The sequence below is a fragment of the Myotis yumanensis genome, unplaced genomic scaffold (assembly GCF_028538775.1).
Source record: "Myotis yumanensis isolate MYYU_CA2020_CCGP unplaced genomic scaffold, mMyoYum1.0.hap1 SCAF_62, whole genome shotgun sequence".
NCBI lineage: Eukaryota > Metazoa > Chordata > Mammalia > Chiroptera > Vespertilionidae > Myotis > Myotis yumanensis.
In genome coordinates, this window is record NW_027223813.1 from 73,813 (window position 1) to 92,727 (window position 18,915).

Consider the following 18,915-nt stretch of genomic DNA (forward strand, 5'->3'; position numbering starts at 1 on the left):
GTGCTGTTCAAACCTTTAGGAATAGGGTTGCTGACAGCTTATCTGGATTGCAACTGGACATAGGTGATGAGCAGAGATTTCCGAGGTTCTCTGGGTCATAGCCCCTGTGAGATCCTGGTCAAATCTGCAGATGATATCTCTGTAGAAAAATGGACATATACAGCTGTTTGGACATAACTTGCAGTAGGGATGTGTGGTTTCCTGTAGTCCAAGGGTAACGGGAATAGCCTTGAGTTTCAGTGAGAGCCTTGTAGTGGGCCTAACAAGATGTACCAGGCACAGGACCTGTGACGTTCCTGTGATGCTGGGTCAACGAGACAACCCTTCCATTGGGACACTGAGCATTCTCTGCATGCCCCGCTCAGTGGTCAGTGACTCCTGGCCCCCAAACAGCCCATGAGACAGTCTGCGTTCTCATCCATCTCATAGGATAATGGAGGCTGAAGGGAATGGAGCACTCAGGCCTATGTCTGACACCCATGCCCGAGCTCATCACCCATCAAGAGTGCTTCTCCCCAAACCAGGTTAATGAGACTCAATTGGATGGGGCAGGTTGTGGGCTTGTCCTAGAACCCACAATTGGTTTGCCTGTCAACAAACCCTGACCTGTCCTTGATTCACCACAAACAAAGTCTAGAGATCACAGATTTAATGAGACAGTGGCTGCAGCATCGTTCCAGCTGGATGCCCCTCGTTGCTCCTCTGTAAGGTGCTGGCTGTGCAAACTGGTTCCTCTGTGGGTTCTTGTTACAGTGCTGTGGACTCAGAAGGACCACATGTGATTCTGTTTGGAGACTGTGTCATCCAGAAGGGATAGGTGGAGAAGAGGTGTTGGGGCAGGAGGTAATTGAGGGAGCTAAAAAAATAAATTAAAAAAGCCAATTCTGTCCGACAAATGCCAGCAAGCTAGCATTTCTTCTGGACATTGACCCTAACACATGAACGCAGGAATGGCTTCTGTCCCAAGACAGACGTGCAGCTGTGAGAAGGTGCAGATCTGAGCACCTGCCCTTACCCCTTACGCCGTAAGCATCTACAGACGCAAGCGGCGGACCTTCCCCACACGCCACGCACGTCTATAAAAAAATGTTTTTCCTAAGTGGCAGCTCTGACCAACTTTAAAATCATTTTTTGTGAGAATTTTCAGCTGAAAATATTCAACACTCAAATTGTAATATATTTATTTTTGTAATATTCATTGCAAATTGATTTTTTTAAATTAAATTCAAAATACTGTGGCGTATGGAGATGGTTTCCGTTTTGGACGCGTGGTAGTTAACTGGTTAAACCCTCTGCAACCCTACAAGAGAGGCAGGCTGAGGACCTGCTGTTGACCCCTTCTCGCTGTCACACGGAGGCAGGTCAGAGCAGACAGCAAGAGGATCGCCTAAAGCCGCCACATGACACTGTCTTCAGCACCCCTTGTGTCGGCCAATGGCCAACAAGCTGAGCTGACCCTTCTGCCGGCTGCAGCCTCTCCTCTTGGGCTTCCTAGTCAAAGGTGATGGGGAACGCAGTGGCTGTGTTCTCTGCCCACCACCACTACCTGTATGTGACAGCCAATCACAGTCCAGGGCAGGGCAGGAAAGACTCTGCCCCCAGGCCGCCCCCTCAAAGGCAGGGTCTCTGATGCATGAAACATCCCTGCAAATGTCGAGGTTGGCTGCAGCTCCCCCAAGGAAGAGCTGTGGGCCTCATCCTCCATCTGGGGTCCTTTGTCAGATGGGGCGTCACACACCTCGTGCTCATCTTCCTTCATGGACTCGAGGCTTCCTGCCTGAACTCACTGGAGCAAATATTCCCAGCACTTGACCTCAGGGTCCCCAACAAGGCCCTGGCTGGTGGTCCGTGAGCTGTCCGGCACTGTAGCAGGACAGACCATCTCAGGGCAAATCTTGTCCCCAGAAATGCCACTCAAACCTCTGGAACCTCTCCCAGAGCCACACCTGGAGGCAGGACCCCCAGCCACCCAGCTCAGAGCACCAGAGTGAGCTGGGCTAGGCCGAGTCAGGAGCCACAGCTGGTCCCCCAGGGGAAAGAGCTCCATGGCCCCTTCCCTCCATGTTGCGTAGAAAGAGCCGGTAACCCCTGGACTGGCCCTGTCAACCTCTAATCTATAGGAGAGAACCGTGGAGGCAGGGCCAGGCCTTTGGGGGACAACTGTAAGAGCCTCAGCCAGGAACAGCCAGGAGACCCCAAAGAGACAAGGGGTGGGGATGGGAGCCTCCAGGGAGATACCAACCATCCACTACAGATGAGTCTCAGGCCAAGGCTGAGGGTGTGCAGCCAGCGTCCTCAGGCTTGTCAGCCACTCCCTGGAAGCCCTCCAGGGTTTTTAGGGCAGCCAAGACCCAGCAGCCTGGCTCCAAGGACATGGGGGGGCTCTTCACCATGGGGAAGACGGAAACCCTCCCCCACGCCCCTGACCATGGAGCCCTGCAGTGGTAGGGGGCACATTCTGGCCCTCACAGCAGCACACGCAGGAAACAGCCAGGCACAGCCCTGAGTCCCAGCAAGACCGGGGGCTGATGGTCTTTGCGGTGCTTTCACCCTCTGGCCCAGTGGGTGAGGTCCAGGGGCTGCACCCCAGGGGTGTCCAGAGCACAAGAAACACCTTGACTTTGGCAATGACCGGTAGGGTGGGCTCCAGAGAGGCTTGGGAGGGGTGCCCATGGCTCTAGGCATCCACGTCCGGACCAGGCTCCTGGAAGAGAGACTGCTTCCGCAGCATGAGCCGGGCACACTTGGGGCAGGTGGTGGAGTTGTCATAGTAGCAATCCCTGGGGACAGTGACAGGCAGACAAGGTCAGACCCTGGGCACAGGGCGGGGCCTCTGCATGTAAGATGTTAGCAGTGAGTCCTCAAGCTTCCTAACCAGGCTCCCTCTGTAGTTGTGGAAACCGAGGCAGTGTCTTCCAAAGGGCACAGCAGGGTTTGTACCACATGTGCCTACTGGGCCTGTGATTGGCACCCATCAATGCCTGACAAGGACAGTCTGGCTTGGATCTCTTCCAGTCTCGGTAACCCTACCTGCCCCATCACCACTGGGCACTCTGCCCCAGGCACTGTGGAGGCACAGGGCCCATGGGCTAAATTTCTGAAGGGGGCACAGCAGCCTTTGACATGTCACACACCATGCAAACTGCTAGCTCAAGGGACTTCACAGCTTCAACATGAACCCTTCCTGTGACAGCAACCCCAGTTCTCAAAGCTGTGACGTCAGCTGCTGCGATGACCAACGGCCAGTCGCAGGAAACACCCAGTGTGGGCAGAAGCGGGGGACGCTGTCCCATCTGAGGCCACTGTGAGAAGCTGTGCAGGGCCCAGCAGGCAGACTCCTATTATTAGTAATTGTGCTTCTTAAACAGTTAAAATACTTTCTTCCAATTTATGTGCATTATTTTCCCAAACATTCAGTAAGTCTTTGGTTCATAAATGCTTACGTTGTTTAACCTAAATACTTAATGAACAAAATGTTAGGTATTTCTTTTAACCTAGGGAAGTTGGAAAAAATATCACTCGGACATTAGAAGTGCCAGGAACTAGGTTTAGGACACCATGGCCTATGCTAATCCTGAGAGGCCAACTCAGTCCTGGGGAGAGGGAAGCAGGACAGCCGTGGGGCTCACACCGGGGCCCTCCCCAGCCCCACAGGTGCTTGTCTCAGTGGATCTTGCGATTCAGGCACACACATCAGGGCCTAACTCCCTATCTCAGGATCAAGGCAAAGGGCTTTGAAAACCAGACAGCAAAGACCAAGCCCCAACCATCTTCCCCGGCCCTCTCCCTGTGGCTGGGGTGGGGTGGGGCCACACCCACCTGTGGAAGACGGCGGAGCAGTCACTGCACACGGACGTGTGGCTATCGAAGGGGAACAGCACGTCACCCTCTCTGCAGAGCTCACATACGAAACCCTTGGCCTGGCACCGCTGGGGGTGGGGGTGGAGGTGGGGGTGGGAGCAAGTCAGTGCTGCTCCAGAGGGCACCTGAAGCCAGGGCGCACCACCCTCCCTGCCTGGGGGCTGGGCGAGGAGAGATGGCTTGTCCTCAGCGGGGCACCCACCTCACAGTCCAGCTTGATGTGCTTGGCGAAGAGCGTGTGGGTCTCGGTGAGCGAGCAGCCCAGGCGGCCCGTGTGGGCGTCCAGGAGGTCCTGGACTGAGTACATCTCATCGTTCTCCACAAAATGCTGCCGGTCCTGGAGCTACGGGGCCAGCAGCCATGACTCCAAGCCCCAGGAGGGCCCCTCCCCCTGCCCACCCACCGTCCGGGTCCTGGGAGCTCATGGAAGAAACAGCGTCAGCCCCTCCAGCCACACTGGCCACCTTGCTGCTGCCCACTCACCCCACCTCTGCCTGGCACACAGCTCTTCCTCCCGTCCTGACCCCAACATTCCCATCCCCTTCTCTGCCTCCTCTTGTCCACAGACCTCACCAACAGCTGAAGGGGGCACAGCAGCTCATTTTTCTTATCTTCCCCCCTGAAGGGCCCCCTCTGAGACGAGGCAAGGATCTTGTTTTGTTCACTTCGCCCCAGTATCTACAACAGTGTTTGCCCACAGCAGGCACTCAGTGAAGATTGGTGGAACAAATAGGTAAGCCTTGAAAAGTGTGCTTCGTGGTCCACCCTGCCCGGCAGGCCTGTGCCTGGCCCGCGTCACGGAGAGTCACACAGAGGCTGCAGGGACGCTGCCTGCTCCTCACAGCCCCACACACTGACGTGATCGGAGAACACTTTGTGGGTGGAACGCCTGTTTGCTCCTGACAGACCTGGTGTTGCCTGGGACAGTGTGAAAGACCCTCTGCTAACGGCTGTTGTGCCAACACAAACTGCCGAGCCATCTGAAAAAGACCTGCACGTGACGGGTCCTACCTGTCTGGCTGTTTCCCACCTGCCCTCACACCTCCCTGGGCGGGCGTCTCACCTGCAGGAGCAGGCGCGCTTCCATGGCCTCCTTGCAGGTGATGAAGTATGGCTTCATGAGCAGGATGTCCTGGCGCAGCTTCTGTGGACGAGAGAGGCAGGTGGGCCCGAGGCCAGGGCAGGGCTGCCCCTGGCACTTCTGTGTGGCCGTGGGGGCTGCCCTGGAGGGAGTCGTGTCACCTGACACCCCCCAGGAAGGGCCTAGTTGTGAGTGCTCCCGCCAGGCTCAAGGGCAAAGCACGGCTTCCAGGCCAGCCAGGACGCTGAGGCTCCGTCACCCTGTGGCTCTCCCCCCACATCCGAGAGGGATGCAGAGCCCTCCCAGCCCAGGTGGCCTGGGCTCTGCGGAGTCACCTGCCCTGTAAATGCAGTCTGATCCTTTCTGACTACCTCCGGGCCTGGCACCAGCAGGCTCCAGTCGGCCTGGCCCCGAATGGGACTGGGTGAGACTGCCCCAATAGGCCCAGATCTCCAGCCAGGCCTAGAGACTTCACCCGTGCACGAATTTCGTGCACCAGGCCTCTAGTGTCTTAATAAAGTATAGTGATTATATTCAAACAATCTTTTGGGTATATTGGGTAACATAAGTATGTTATTCAAAATAACTTTACTGGCTTCTTCTTACTTTTTTCATGTGGCTACTAGAAATTTTCAAATTTCCTCTGGGCCTAGAGGACAGCTGATGGGCCAGTAACCTAAGCAGGTGTGTCTCTCCTCTGCTCCCACAACACAGGTAGCCGCCCCCACCCCCGCCTCACCCGGATCTCCACCAGCTCCTCCACATAGTTGAACAGCAGAGGGTTGATCTCCCGAAGCCTGAGCACTGGCCGTGACACCATCAGCGCCAAATAACGCAGGCTGCAGCGGGACACCTGGGGGAACGTCACAGAGTGGCCCCTCCAGCACACACCGGCCCCCACCTGCCCACCCACCCCCGCCCAGCCATGCCCCACAGCCAGTCAGCACCTGACCACGCCCCTATCCCGAGGACCATGCCCCAGCCCACCTCCCCCCCCAGGCCTCCTGGAGCCACGCCCCCTCACACCCCAGGGCCGCACCCCAGCCCCCCCCACCCTCACCTTGCGTGGCTCGAAGTCCCAGTTGTGCACCACGCGCGCCGGGATGACAGCCAGGTCGTTCCAGTGGCAGTGGCTGCAGTAGTACTGGCCCGTGTAGTCACACTGCCGGGCCTCACTGGGCACACCCCCTGCAGAGCGGGTAGGTTGTTACCAAGTCCGGGCTACTTTTAGGGTCCCAGCCACACGCATGCCCACAGGGCTTCTGCCGCACATGGCGCTGGTCCCATGGTCCAGCTAAACCCACGACACACAGGAGAAAGAGCCATGGGACATCAGGCAGTTCAGGGTGTCTCACTGCCCTCAATTTTCTCACCAGTAAAATGGGACAATAATAGGACTGCCCGCCAGGACAGCTGAGGGAACCCAGTGGATTAACATTCCTGTCTCCAAGGCCTGACACAGTGCGGGCCGACCATGGGCTTTCTGCGACAACAGGGCTGCACACCAGCCACACGGTACTCCTAGGCGACCTACGCTGGAACCCGTCTGCCTGTACCACGTGGAAAGGTGCCATAGCAGCCCCAGGTCGCTTCCCCGGGAGAGAGAAACGGCACCTGCAGGAGCCATGCTGGCCTTAGCCACCTGATGTATCCAGTGCTCTCGCCCAGATGTTGGCCTGTTACCCTGCCCAGGACAGCTGCCTCCACCTGCCCCTTCCTGGGCACTCACGCAGAGAGATGGGCGCCCGGCACTCGGCACACCGGTAGTCCTGGCTGTCCAGCCCCGCCTCTGGGCAGATGTTGAGCTCGTACTCGGCTTGGTGGCTGACTTTGGAACGCACGCAGGGCTTGGAGATGAGGTTCAAGCACTTGCTGTGACAGCGATAGTAACACCCTGGGGGTGGAGGGCCGGGGATACGCCTCTTAGAGGTCGGGGGGACCCTGCGGCCCAGGCGGACCTTCAGCCGCCAGGAGCCCCAGAGGGGCTACTCAGATTCCCGGGCCAATCCAAGAGCTTCTCACTGCAGGTCCCTTGGCCTGAAGGAGTGTGCACTTCGCCCCTGAACTCCCATGTGAAGCTGCCATTCCCACCTGGACCCCTAAAGGGCTCTACACCCACTCTGTCTGAGTGGAACTCTGGCTCTTCCTTCACCAAACCCACCCCAGTGTTCCCATCTCAGACCTCAGAAACCCATCCTTCCACCTGCTGAGACTGAAAACTATGCACCCGGTTCTAGTCCTTCAGCTCGTTCTTCTAGTGACCCCTTCTCACCCCAACTGCCCCACTGTGATTGGCACCTATCACACTGTGATTGTGATACAGCCAGGCACAGCCCTGAGTCCCAGCAAGACCGGGGGCTTGGTCAGAGTGCCACCCTCCTCCCCCTCCACCTGGCATCCCTCCTTTAGTCCATGCTCAGCTCAGCAGCCAGAGTGACCCTGTTACAACTTAAGTGTGTGCAGCACCTGCTGAGGCCACAGCTCACTCGGGCCCAGCAACCTCTGAGCCCACATCGACCAACCTCTCAGACACAATGCTGCAGCCACGCTGCTCTCTGCTCTTCGCTGCAGACCCCGCACACACGGGCCACAGGGCCTTTGCGGACACCTCCTGGCAGGAACCTTCTTCCGCAGACATGTACCTGGCTTGTCCCTGACCTCCCAGTTTTTACTTAAATGCTACATGATGCCTTTTCATTCCACCCTTATTCACGCCCAGGGCTCAGTGAACACCAAGTACATGGTCGAGAATCGAGTCACCTGAGTACTAGATACAGCAGCAGACCTGCGAGGTCTCTGCCCAGCCTCGGGCAGAGGAGCCCACCCAGAGGAGCCGGTCTGGGTCCCTGCCCACCTGTACAGGTATACCAGGTCTGAATGAGCCCCCAGATGATGGTGTTACATTTGTCGCACGTCTGCTTGACACTCTTGCTCTTCTCCTTGTAGAAGCGATGCTCCAGGAGGACTCGGATGTTGGGCTCATCTTCATTGGGGTCCTGGAGAGAGCCCAAGGAGGGGTCAAAGGTGAACCGGGGGTCACAGGTCACCCCTTGACTTACTTCTTCCAGGCATCTCTCGTAACAGATGGAGTTTCTCCCAATGTCACCACTTTTCTCTTTAGCAATGGAACACCCCTGTGATTAGTCAGGCCTGGACCACCTTTTCAGCACCCCTTGCGCCTGGTTGCTGCACCTAGGGCCAAGGATATGCGAGCAGGAGGGACATGACCTTCTCTGCCCTTCCTCCCTTCTTTTCTGCTGGCTCAGTGCAGCCCAGATGGGAATGTGGCCACCCAAGGACTGTCAGAGCCACAGGAAAGGAGGACCTGGGGTCCCCATCACCATTACCTGCCACGGGGCCTGGACCACCTGTGGCATTTCTAGAGTAAAATGACACATCTAAGTCCTTTAAGCCGCTGTATTTTGGAGTCTTTGTTACCACAGCCTTATCTACATCCTAATGAGTACAGCACTTTCCAAATTCCCAGGGACTCATGGGCCAGTGCAGCCAAGCCAGAGGCACAGATCCAGGACGACATTATAGACATGTGGGTTTTGGCTGCCAGGACCCATCACCCCGACCTTCAGGAAGCCCCACCTCCCAATCTGAGTCCTATGGTTCAATGAGGAGATTTACTTCACCCGCTTGCGACAGTGGGTGGACACATGACCCAGGACTGGCCACTTAAGATCAGACGGATGGAGAAGGCGTCTGCCCATGGACTGAGAGCCCATCTCTCCGCCTGCCTCTCTGGCTGGCCTCTGCCTCAGCCCAGGCCTCCAGGCTTCCACTCCATCCCAGCCTCCTCCCTGGTGGGCTGGCCCGGCACCTGCCTTCAGTTCCTGGAGCTTCAGCCGCAGGTGGATGAGCCGCACGACGGCGTCCTTCTGCCGCTCTGACTGCTCGGGCAGCTCCAGGATCACCTGCTTGCACTCCTCGATGGCCTGCCGCAGCTGCTGGATGTCAGAGGCCAGGAACAGACCCTGGGGGGACACACCAGCCGCACGGCCACTCACGGTCTCCCGTCCACGCCAGACCCATCCTCATGGACAGCGAGGCCCAGAGCAGACCTGGCTCAAGGCCCAGGGAAGGTAGCAGCCCAGGCAGGAACCACCCCACCCCACCTGCCCCCAGCTGCACCCGCCTACCCACAGGCCTCTGAAGACCTCATTCAGGATGTTTTTCAAAACACAACTTCCTAAATTTCTAAAGAAATTTGCTCGCTTTTCTGACCACGTTATTTCACTCAAGCTGGGGAAACGACACTCGCCCGTCATCAAGGAGAGGAAGTGGCCTCTGGCCTAATCGCCAGGCCCAGAGACGGCCCAGTCCCCCCACATCCCCGACCCCCACCCCAAGTCCAGCACCTCATAGTGACCAAGCAAACCACGCAACAAAATCTACAACAGACAAGAGTGGCCGTCCCGGCTGAGTGGCTGGTGGGGGTTGTGGGCAGGGAGTTTCCCCTCTCTCCCTCCCTCGCCCCCCCCCCCCCGCCCCGCAGCATGCCCGAGGAACCCCAAATGAAGTCAGTCCTCACATTTGCTTCACAAGAAGCCAGAGTGTAGGGAGAGGAACAGCCCTACATGAGAACAGCAGCCCCCAAACCCTTTCCCAGGTCCAGCCCTTGAACTGGTTCTGCTGATGGGTGTTAGGTGTCACATGGGCCTCAGACTTAAAGAACCTTAGCTGAGATGCACATGACCCCTCTGCCTGAGGGTCAGGGGACAAGGAAATATCTGGCTCCTTATGCCTTGGGTGCTCACCAGTGTATACCCCACTCCCCCCCCCCCCACCCCAACACACACACACACAGACCCTGGACCTACCACGGGGCGGGAGAAGTGGTCCTCAGACAGACCGAGATCCATCACTCGCTCCGCACAGCTGAACTCCGGCTCCCCAGGGGCCAGCTCAGGCAGGGTCTCTGGAGTGAGCGTGTGCAGGTGGAAGGCAACAGAGAGAAGTCAGTCTGCCTTTTCCCGGGGAAAGCTGTGTAGCTGGGGGTCAGAAGGGCCCCTGAGACTCAGGGCGCCCACAGGAGGTGCTGAGGGGAGCCTAGCCCGGCCCCATTTGCAAAGGAATGCGTGGAGAGAAGGAAGCTCCGGGGGAAGCCAGCACCCCCCACCGCAGGAACCAGGAAGGGCAGTGGGTGCTGCTGTGAGGGTCACATGGCCCACCCAGCCCTCCACCCGCCCCGGCACCCACCTTCTGAAGCGACGTCTGGGGCCTCCTCACCAGCCCTCTGCTCATGCTGCCTGGCCCCAAGCTGCTTGTTGAAGGGGTTGAGGTGGGCCTGCCGGAACCGGGCCAACTTCTCATCATATTCCATAGCATCCCACCTGCAGGGCAGGGCAGGGCAAGGGGGGGCAGAGGTGAGCAGACAGCATCCAGCTCACCCGTCCCGCCCCTCTCTGCATTTCGGGGGTTTCGGAGGGATGCCTGGTCTCATTCATTCTCCATGGGGGTCCGGCTGGAGGCCCACACACCACAGCCTCCACCCTTGGCTAGTCCCCAACCAGCTCAGCCCCTCACCCAGGCCTCCTGGTGGTCCCCTCAGGAGTGATGACACCCAACACACTCCCAACACTCACAGGCAGGGACAGGAGGACTTGACCTATCCCAGGGTGCCCTGCAGGACAGCCTCCCAGCACAGGGTCCGCGGGTCCCAGGTTCCTCATTTAGTTCTAGTCCAGCCCCGCCCCACTGCCCACTCAGAGGGCTCACTGCCGCCATGACACCCACACACCCACCAGGACTCAGTTCCTCACTTCTGGCCCACAAACAGGGACTCCTTCCCCATCAGACCACCCCAAATCACAGCCCAACCACAACTCAGCGATGACCGCCAGAGTGCGGTCCTGGAAACCCTGGAGCCAATGCTGGGCCCAGGCCACCTCTGCCACCTGCACAAGGCCTGGGGCAGGGCCCTTCCCGTGGCCTGGGCTCCCGAGGACACTCCAGTGGCCTTCGTCAGTGACCTCATACCTTGGGATCCCAGGAAAGAGGCAGGAAGTGCCTACGTCACTGCCTGCACTGCTTCCCCTCCTGAGGGCTCAGCAGACTGCACACAGGGCGGCTGCTGGCTCCCACAGAGGCAGGGGCTGTGGCTGGGGGCAGGTTACATCCCGGTCCCCACACCTAACTGGCTGGGCCACATTCCTTAGCCTCCAGGGAGAAATGGATCTATAGGAAGTAGGGTGTTTAAAAAAGAAAGGATTTGTACTAAGTGCCTGGGTGTGGGTTATGCTTTCTCTACATGTTTACAGTCAGAGGTAATTCCTAACTATAAAAGACAATCTGCCCTGGCCTGTTTGGCTCAGTGGATAGAGCGTCGGCCTGAAGACTGTAGGATCCCGGGTTCAAGTCCAGTCAGGGCACATGCCCAGGCTGCGGGCTCAATCCCCAGCAGGGGGTGTGCAGGAGGCAGCTGATCAATGATTCCTTCTAATCACTGATGTTTCTATCTCTCTCTCCCTCTCAATTCCTCTTTGAAATCAATTAATATATATATATATATATATATATGTTTTTAAAAAAGACAATCCCATGATTCTTACCTGCCCTCCCCCAAGAAAGAGAACTGAGCACAGAGGAACAGCCCTACCCAGGGCCGCCCCCACCCTGCCCACTGCACTGTCAGGAACCCCACCACCCCTGGGACCTGTTCTCCTGTCTGACCTCTGGTGGAAGGTGGGCTGGCAGTTCCGGTCGGTCGGGCAGAGCCTAGCACCACGGACCGTCCGCCCCCAGGTCAGGACAGGGGAGACCCAGGCGCATGGGCTCAAGCCCTCTCTTATTACCTGACGGCTTTAAGCAGCTCACACAGGGTGTTTAGACCCTGATGCCCAGTGACCCCCCCCCCCCACCCCATGGCAGGTGCCAGTGTCCTGGGAAGCACCCTAACCCTCCTCCTTGGTGACAGTCTCCGCTGGACCAGACTCCATTCAGGCTCCTGGACCTCTCCCAGCCCGTCTGTGCCTTCCTGGTGAAATCGGTTTTAGCAAATATCCTGCTAAGTTAGTCAGTCCTTTTGGCAAGAGTCCCTCCCTCACCCTGACTGGGTTCCTCGTTCCTCTCCCGCCCCGGCCCCCGCCTCAGCTCTCAGAGATGTTAGGTCTGTTTAACCAGAACCCCCTGCACACTTAACGTTACCGCTTAGCAGTTTTTCATCCACTGACCCCATCCTGCCCTTGGCTATAAATCCAGTGGCCAATGCTGTATTCAGAGTTCATTCCATAGAGGTTTCTATTCCCTATTGCCATCCTCCTGAATAAAATATGTTTTTACTGCTTTAGCAACAGTACAGGTCTGGTTTTATGTTGACAGTGAGGAACCCTAGTGTGTTTTTAAAATTTTTTTATTTCTACTGATTTCAGAGAGGAAGGGAGAGAAACATCAATGATGAAAGAGAATCATTGATCAGCTGCCTCCTGCACACCCCACACTGGGGATCGAGCCCGCAACCCAGGCATGTGCTCTGACCGGAATCAAACCTGGGACCCTTCAGTCTACAGGCTGACGCTCTATCCACTGAGCCACACTGACTAGAGTGGAAACCCTGGTTTTCATCTTATCACATGATTTCCCAGCAGCTAGATGTTGTCATGTGACCATGTTCTGACCAATAGGACATAAACAGAAAGCTCTCCTGAGACTTCTGGGAATTGTTCTTAAAAGGAGGGGTGCCCCTCTCCATCTCCTCCTGCCTCTTGCTGTCTGGGATGCAGATGTGAGGGGTGGAGCTGGAACAGCCACTTGGGTTGTGACATAAGAACCCTGTGTTGCTCTCCCTGGGTCTTGCTTAAAATGAGAAAGAAAGAAACCTGTTTCAAGCACTGCTATTGGGAGGGGGAGTTCTGTCTTTTGTGGCCAGAACAGATCCTAACCTATCACCCCAGCATCCTCCTGGAAATCACACAAATTGGCCTTCTTCAGATCCCAGCTCTGCGAGCGCCTCACTGTGTCCTTGGGCAAATGCCTAAACCTTCTGTGGACGAAAGGGGCCACACGCTGACCTGAGAAGCTCAGGGGAGGCCTGCATGGCAGTCTTGCAAACTCAGAGACCTAAAGTAACCACAAAGGAAGGTCTGAAATTAAACTTTAACTAAAAGCAGCGATGGTGGGCAGTTACGTCCTGGGCCAGTATCTTCACTGACAAGGTCGACCTTTACCTTAACTGAGCCTATCTGTCTTTTTGCATCTATGATAACACGCCCTTGAAATGTCTGGGTAACTTGTAACCTCCCTTTATCTGGAGCCCCTGGGGCACAACCAGGTGTGCTGGGCCCCAGGACAGAGACCACAAATTCCTTCATCATCATGTTAATTGTTCCTGCACCCACCTAAGCATGTGTCCATCATTTTACTTTTTATCCAATCCCAGGGGTTTCCCTGCTTTGCTTTATCCCTCCTCCTTAATCTGTCACCAATGAATTTCATGTAACCCACCTATGTTCCTCCTTTGATTGGAATGTATAAATACAAATGTAACCCGCCATTCTCCGGAGCACTATCTCAATTCGTTGAGGTTCTGCTTCCCGGCATATGTCGACAGTTTGGCTCCAATAAACTCACAAAAATTCTTTACAGGCTTCAATGGTTTTTTTATGTTAACACTTCCTTTGCTTCCAAGTTCTCATGTTTTAAATGGGGATAATAATGGTGCCAACTGTATGGTGTTATTGTTACGATTACATCAGTTAAATCCAGTTCTGAGCACCCTGGTCAGCACTTAGTAAGCATCCCGTAGATACTGGGTAGAACTCATGACGGGCACTACTATTATCGAGAAGCAGACAGACCTGACTGACACCCTGCCTCTCCCAGTGAGGAGCTCTGTGACCCCATTTTCTTGTCATAAACAAATAAGGGAGCATGCCTACCTCCCGGGGTGGGTGGGAGGACTGAGTACTTGTACACGGCGGTAAAGTACTGTCCAGAGTTGCTGCCATCACGTGCCGACAGCCCGCCCGGGGATCTCTGCCTGGAAACCTCACGGCATTTAAAATACGGCCAGAGGAGCCCTGGCCATGGGTCAGGGCACGTGCCGGGAGGCAGCAGATCAATGTTTTTCTCTCTCTCTACCGCTCCCTTCCTCTCTCTCTAAAAACAACAACAACAAAAACATATGTAAAAATCTATGGCCAGAGGAGCCAGAGGCAGGAACTCAGCTCTGCCCAGCAGCTCTCACCGGCTGCCAGCTCCCCTGCAAAAAGCTCTCTCACTCACCTCCGCGGGCGGTGCCAGCCCCAGGCCTGGCACAGAGGCCTGGATAAATACATGAGCGGAGTGACCTCACCTCTCTGGGCCTCCATTTCCCTCCTGACAGGTTGGAGAATCATGTTTTCCTCTGGGCGGCCAGGGGTGGACAGATGATGTTCCCACACGGGCCCAGGCACACCAGCTACCCCCACTGCCCACCAGGGTCACCCACAGAGTCCAGGCCTCCCAGAGGAACAGTCCGGGAGGCAGAGACTGGGAAGAATGAAGAAAACCGGCCACCCAGAGCCTGCCCCTCCGGAGAGCGCCCCTCCTGTGGGGGCAGAGGGCTCCCTGACCAGCAGTGAAAGGAAACCCGAGGGAGACAGCCCAGGGCTCCGGGTGCTGGGGGGCCCTACGCTGAGACTCAGACGCCCTCACCGGGACTGGACATGTCCTGCCTGTGGCTGGAACACCAGGCCCTCATCACCGGAGCGCCCCCCGGGCCCCCCAGGTCCCCAGCATTCCACCCGGAGAGGCAGGCTCCCCATCCATCCCCTCTGCTCACACCTGGAAGGTGTGCCAGGAGCAGCAGGGAGCAGAGCAGGTCACTGTCCCTTTAAGGACTGTTTGTCCCTGAAGCGCGGTGGGGCGGCCACCCCCCAGTGGTACCTCCTCCACTTTCCCTCCAAACAACAGGCATCCGCTCGGACCGCACTGCCACCGCCCACCCATCTGACAGGTGGGGAACAGGCTCGGAGTGGCCCGGCCTCCGCGGAGGGTGGCACCGCCGTGCGGGTCCCTGGGCCTTACGGGTCCCGCGGACCGCGAGTGCTGACAGCCGGAAGCAGTGACAGTGGGGGGGGGGCACCCCCGTCTGGAGGGCTGAACCCCGGGTGAGGGCAGCCGAGCACCCACACGCCCCGCGCCGGGTGAGGACCGGAAGGCAGGCGTCCCGACGCGGCGGGTCTGAACCCTCCCGGGCACCCCGATCCCGCACCCCTGCGCCCTCGGTGACCGCGTGGGAAAGGGCGGCCCCCGCTCCGAGCGCGGCAGGCCGAGTGGCCCCCGGGAGGGCCGGGAGCCCCGGGTCCCTCCACCACCCGCACCCCCCGCCTCCCGGGCCCTCCCGGGCTCCCCCTCCGCCGCTCACCTGACCGCCGCCGCCCCGGCTACATGGTGTCCCGCCCGCCGCCCTCCGCGCTGCACTGCATCCGGCGCGCCCGCTGCTGCCGCCTGCGGCCCGGAGGCTCACGGCACGCGCGCCCGCCTCGCCGCGTCCCCGGGAAGTGGTGACACTTGATCTCGCCGGTTGGCGATGGTGTGGCCAGGCGAGGGCGGGAGGGGCTGCTAAGTCTAAGCCACAACACTTTTGAAAAAACTGGTGGTTTTTCTTTTTCTTAAACCCCAGGGGCTGAGAGGGAAAAAGAAGGAATAGGGATGAGGGGCAAGCAGCTCCCTGCGCGCAGGTCCCCCTGGTCCACCTGCCGACCCGACCCTACGTGGTGTTCCGGGCCGCCGACCTACCCGTTTACAGAGGAGGAAGCTGGGGCTCGGGAGGATGGAGGTGATGGTGCCAGTGTTCCTGCCCCAGGTTGGTTCTCTCCGTCACCCTCATCGCTGTCTTACACATTTTCACTCTCATTGTCTGTCTCTGCCCGCTCACCCCCAGCACCGGCACCACCAGAAACCAAGGGCTGTGGGCAGGGCTTTGTCTGCTTTCTTCACTGCTTCCGGGCCGACAGCAGTGAGCACGGGGGCACTGGGTTACATGGACGAGGAAGAGGAGTCCGGGGAGGCTGGCCTGCGGGGAATGTCTCTCCTGGCGCGTGGCCACTGCGCAGACGCGTGTTAGCACCGGTTGTCTGGAGATCCAGACGGGAAAGTGCAAGTGCAAAGGCCCGAGGAAGCGAAAGAGCCTCTGTGCCTGTGAAACAGAAAGCAGGTCAGTGCGGCCGCAGGGGAAGTGGGAGGACTGAGATGGGGGAGGTGGGGGCCATTTGTACACACGGCTTTGATTTGTGCTGAGATAGGAGGCATTGAACGTCTCCTTTTTCTTAGCAGCTTATTGAAGTATCGTGTGCATACAATAAACTGCACACGTGTAAGTGCTCCGTCTGAAAGCTTTGCCATGCGCAGGCACCTGAGAAACTATCGCCATAAATAACTTAGTAAACCTGCCTTGGCCAGGTGCCTCCGTTGGTTAGAGCATCGTCCCATCCACCAAAAGGTGGTGGGTTCTATCCCCGGTCAGGGACTTGTTCTTTGCAACTGGGAAAGCTTCCTAGAGGGGAAGGGACCTGGCCACACGCTGTGGCCCTGCTGCTGGCAGCGGTGCCTTTGGGCCGTTTCGCCTGTCTGCAGCGAAAGCTGCACTGGATCTGTAAGCATCTGCCTGTCAGGGTTGTGGCGGAGTGAAGAGCTCACCACCATGGGTGCTGCCAGGAGCCCCCAGTCTAGCATTATTGGAGTTAGCAACTCAGAAACCATTGCTTAGATGAACGTGCACAGGTGGAGTGTTGTTTATCTGAAATTCCAGTGCCGCTGGGCATCCTGCATTTGTCTGGCAGGCCCACCCGGGCGCGAGGTCATCTCCTAGCTCCCAAGCAGCCCCTGTACCAGGCAGAGGGTACAGGGAGGGTTGAGGCTGGAGTGTGCCCAGGTAGGAAGCCCTGGCCCTTCACCTGGACGGCAATGGGCCGGTGGACCTGGGCAAAACAGCCAATGAGGCGGCTGACCCGAAACACCTGCAAGAGGGTCGCCCACACTGGGTGGTGTCGGGCCTTCTAGGAGGTTCTGAGACAAAGCAGCCGCTGAGCTGGCTCTCCTGCTCCTCCTGCCCATGTGCCCCTGAAAAACTCTCCTCATTAATAATAATAACAGCCAAGACCGGTTTGGCTCAGTGGATAGAGCGTCGGCCTGCGGACTGAAGGGTCCCAGGTTCGATTCCGGTCAAGGGCATGTACCTGGGTTGCGGGCACATCCCCAGTGGGAGATGTGCAGGAGGCAGCTGGTCGATGTTTCTCTCTCATCGATGTTTCTAACTCTCTATCTCTCTCCCTTCCTCGCTGTAAAAAAATCAATAAAATATATTTAAAAAAAAAAAAAAATAATAATAATAATAATAATAACAGACACAGTCCAGCCAGCATGGCTCAGTGACTGAGCGTCGATCTAGGAGCCAGGAGGTCAGGGTTCCATTCCCGGTCAGGGCACAGGCCCGGGTTGCGGGCTCCATCCCCAGTGGGGGGCGTGCAGGAGGCAGCCGATCAGTGATTCTCTCTCATCATTGAAGTTTCTATCTCCCTCTCCCTTCCTCTCTGAAATCAATAAAAATATATTTTAAATAATAACAATAATAATAACAGATACATAGAGGAGCTGCCACTCGCGACCCTTATCATGGGCCACCTGCTGCCCTCACCACTTTCCGTGTGTGCTTCAGAGCCAGCTCCTCAAAGGCAGGGCGGCCGAAGGAGGTGGGACTGAGTGATGTGAGCAGGTGAGGTTCTGTGGGCACAGGTGCTCGGGGGGGACGTGTGCTTTGGGGCATTTAAAGCAAAGTCGAGCGGTGCACAGCCCTGGGCCGAACACCTGGCCCTGCCACTTGCAGCTGTAAACGCCCCCCCCTCCTCTGAGCTCCATTTATTCGCAGCAAAAGGGGGATGATAATGCCAAGGTTCCGTGAAAGGAGGCCCCTAAAGCCGTGGCCTGGGCCCAGCGTGAGCTCCTGTGGTTGGTAGGAGCTGGGAAGACCTAGGTCCGCTCTGAGCAGGTGTCTCAACTCCTTTGAGGTCACAGAACCCTTTGAGAACCTGAGCTGTGGAGGCCCCAACTTTGTGGAGGCTGGCGGCTCTGAGAAGCCCCCCTGGCTGTGGGGGAGCCCTGCTGCTGCCCAGTTCCCATCATCATGCGGTGGTGAGAACCCAGCACAGGGCTCAAGACCACCCCCACCTCCCTGCAGCCTCATGTGGGTGCTGAGCAGACGGGAGAGTCTCAGAGCCGCCCGGCACAGTGCAGGCGTCTCCCAGCGTCTCCGTGGCTCCGGCCACAGCCTTGGCCCTTTCCGGGCTTCAGGGTCCTTGTCTGGATCAGGGACCTCAGTCCCGCTGGCTCCCTCCTTCCACACAGATCCCCACTCAGAACAGCTGCTCTCCTGCCGGGAGGGAGCCGGGTTTGGTGACACCCGGGGTTGAGGGAGGAGGTACCGGGGCCCAGTGCAGCTCTGCACACCATCAGCGTGGGCCCGGGCCCTCAGCACCTGGTGGGCTTCCGCTTCTTTTCCTGTGGAAGGCTGTGGGAGCCAAGTTCCACCTTTCAGGCGCCCTGCAGCCACAGGAAATGACCACTAGGGGGCAGAGGGGCCAACATCACTGCCTGTCAGCCTGCTGGGTGCTGTGGCCACCACCAGCCCCTAACCCCCCACCCCTCACCCTCACATCCCTCCTGTCCCCCGCCCAGCATGCCTTTTCCCAGGGGGTGCTGGAGTCCTCCCTTCCGACCTCTCCCTTGGATCTTGGCCATCCTGCCTCTGACACACAGCGCACAGGTGAGCCAGAGGGAAGCTCTGGAATGGGCGTCACCTGTAGGACTAGGGATTGTTTCCAAGTCATGGGAGAGCCTGACTGGGGCTCTGAGATGACGCTTCATCCAAACAAGGCCCATTTCCCCACCGTCGCTTCCAGGAGCCCCTTGGGGCTGTGCCTCGAGACACCCGCAGGCTCCAAGCAAAGGCCTGTCCCAGCCACCAGCCTGGGAGACAGAGGGCTCCT

The 18,915-nt window shown here is 57.8% G+C and overlaps 1 protein-coding gene across 4 annotated transcripts; it reads right to left on the reverse strand.

Moving 5' to 3' along the window:
* Positions 1 to 632: 632 nt before the first annotated feature.
* On the reverse strand, positions 633 to 15,768 carry DEF8 (differentially expressed in FDCP 8 homolog). 4 transcript variants are annotated; one of them, XM_070402899.1, is made up of 12 exons: positions 15,671 to 15,768; positions 10,151 to 10,284; positions 9,772 to 9,869; positions 8,776 to 8,925; positions 7,797 to 7,938; positions 6,672 to 6,836; positions 6,003 to 6,130; positions 5,682 to 5,795; positions 4,925 to 5,005; positions 4,064 to 4,204; positions 3,820 to 3,929; positions 633 to 2,780 (listed from the first exon to the last, which is right to left on the reverse strand). In XM_070402899.1, the coding sequence occupies exons 2-12, from the start codon at positions 10,272 to 10,274 to the stop codon at positions 2,678 to 2,680; spliced, it is 1,356 nt and encodes a 451-aa protein (XP_070259000.1). In that variant the 5' UTR covers positions 10,275 to 10,284; positions 15,671 to 15,768; the 3' UTR covers positions 633 to 2,677. The 4 variants fall into 4 exon arrangements, with proteins under 4 accessions (XP_070259000.1, XP_070258999.1, XP_070259001.1 ...); XM_070402898.1 differs by lacking the exon at positions 15,671 to 15,768 and adding an exon at positions 15,297 to 15,349; XM_070402900.1 differs by lacking the exon at positions 15,671 to 15,768 and adding an exon at positions 13,828 to 14,109.
* Between the last annotated feature and the right edge of the window lie 3,147 nt (positions 15,769 to 18,915).

Excerpts from the sequence above, each read along its gene's own strand:
- DEF8 (XM_070402897.1), bottom strand. The coding sequence starts at position 13,443 with ATGGCGGGTTACATTTGTATTTATACATTCCAATCAAAGGAGGAACAT. Across the intron at positions 9,870-10,150 it reads CCCAGACGTCGCTTCAGAAG|AGACCCTGCCTGAGCTGGCC; the intron begins GTGGGTGCCGGG and ends CGCTCACTCCAG. Across the intron at positions 6,837-7,796 it reads GACCTGGTATACCTGTACAG|GGTGTTACTATCGCTGTCAC; the intron begins GTGGGCAGGGAC and ends CTCCACCCCCAG.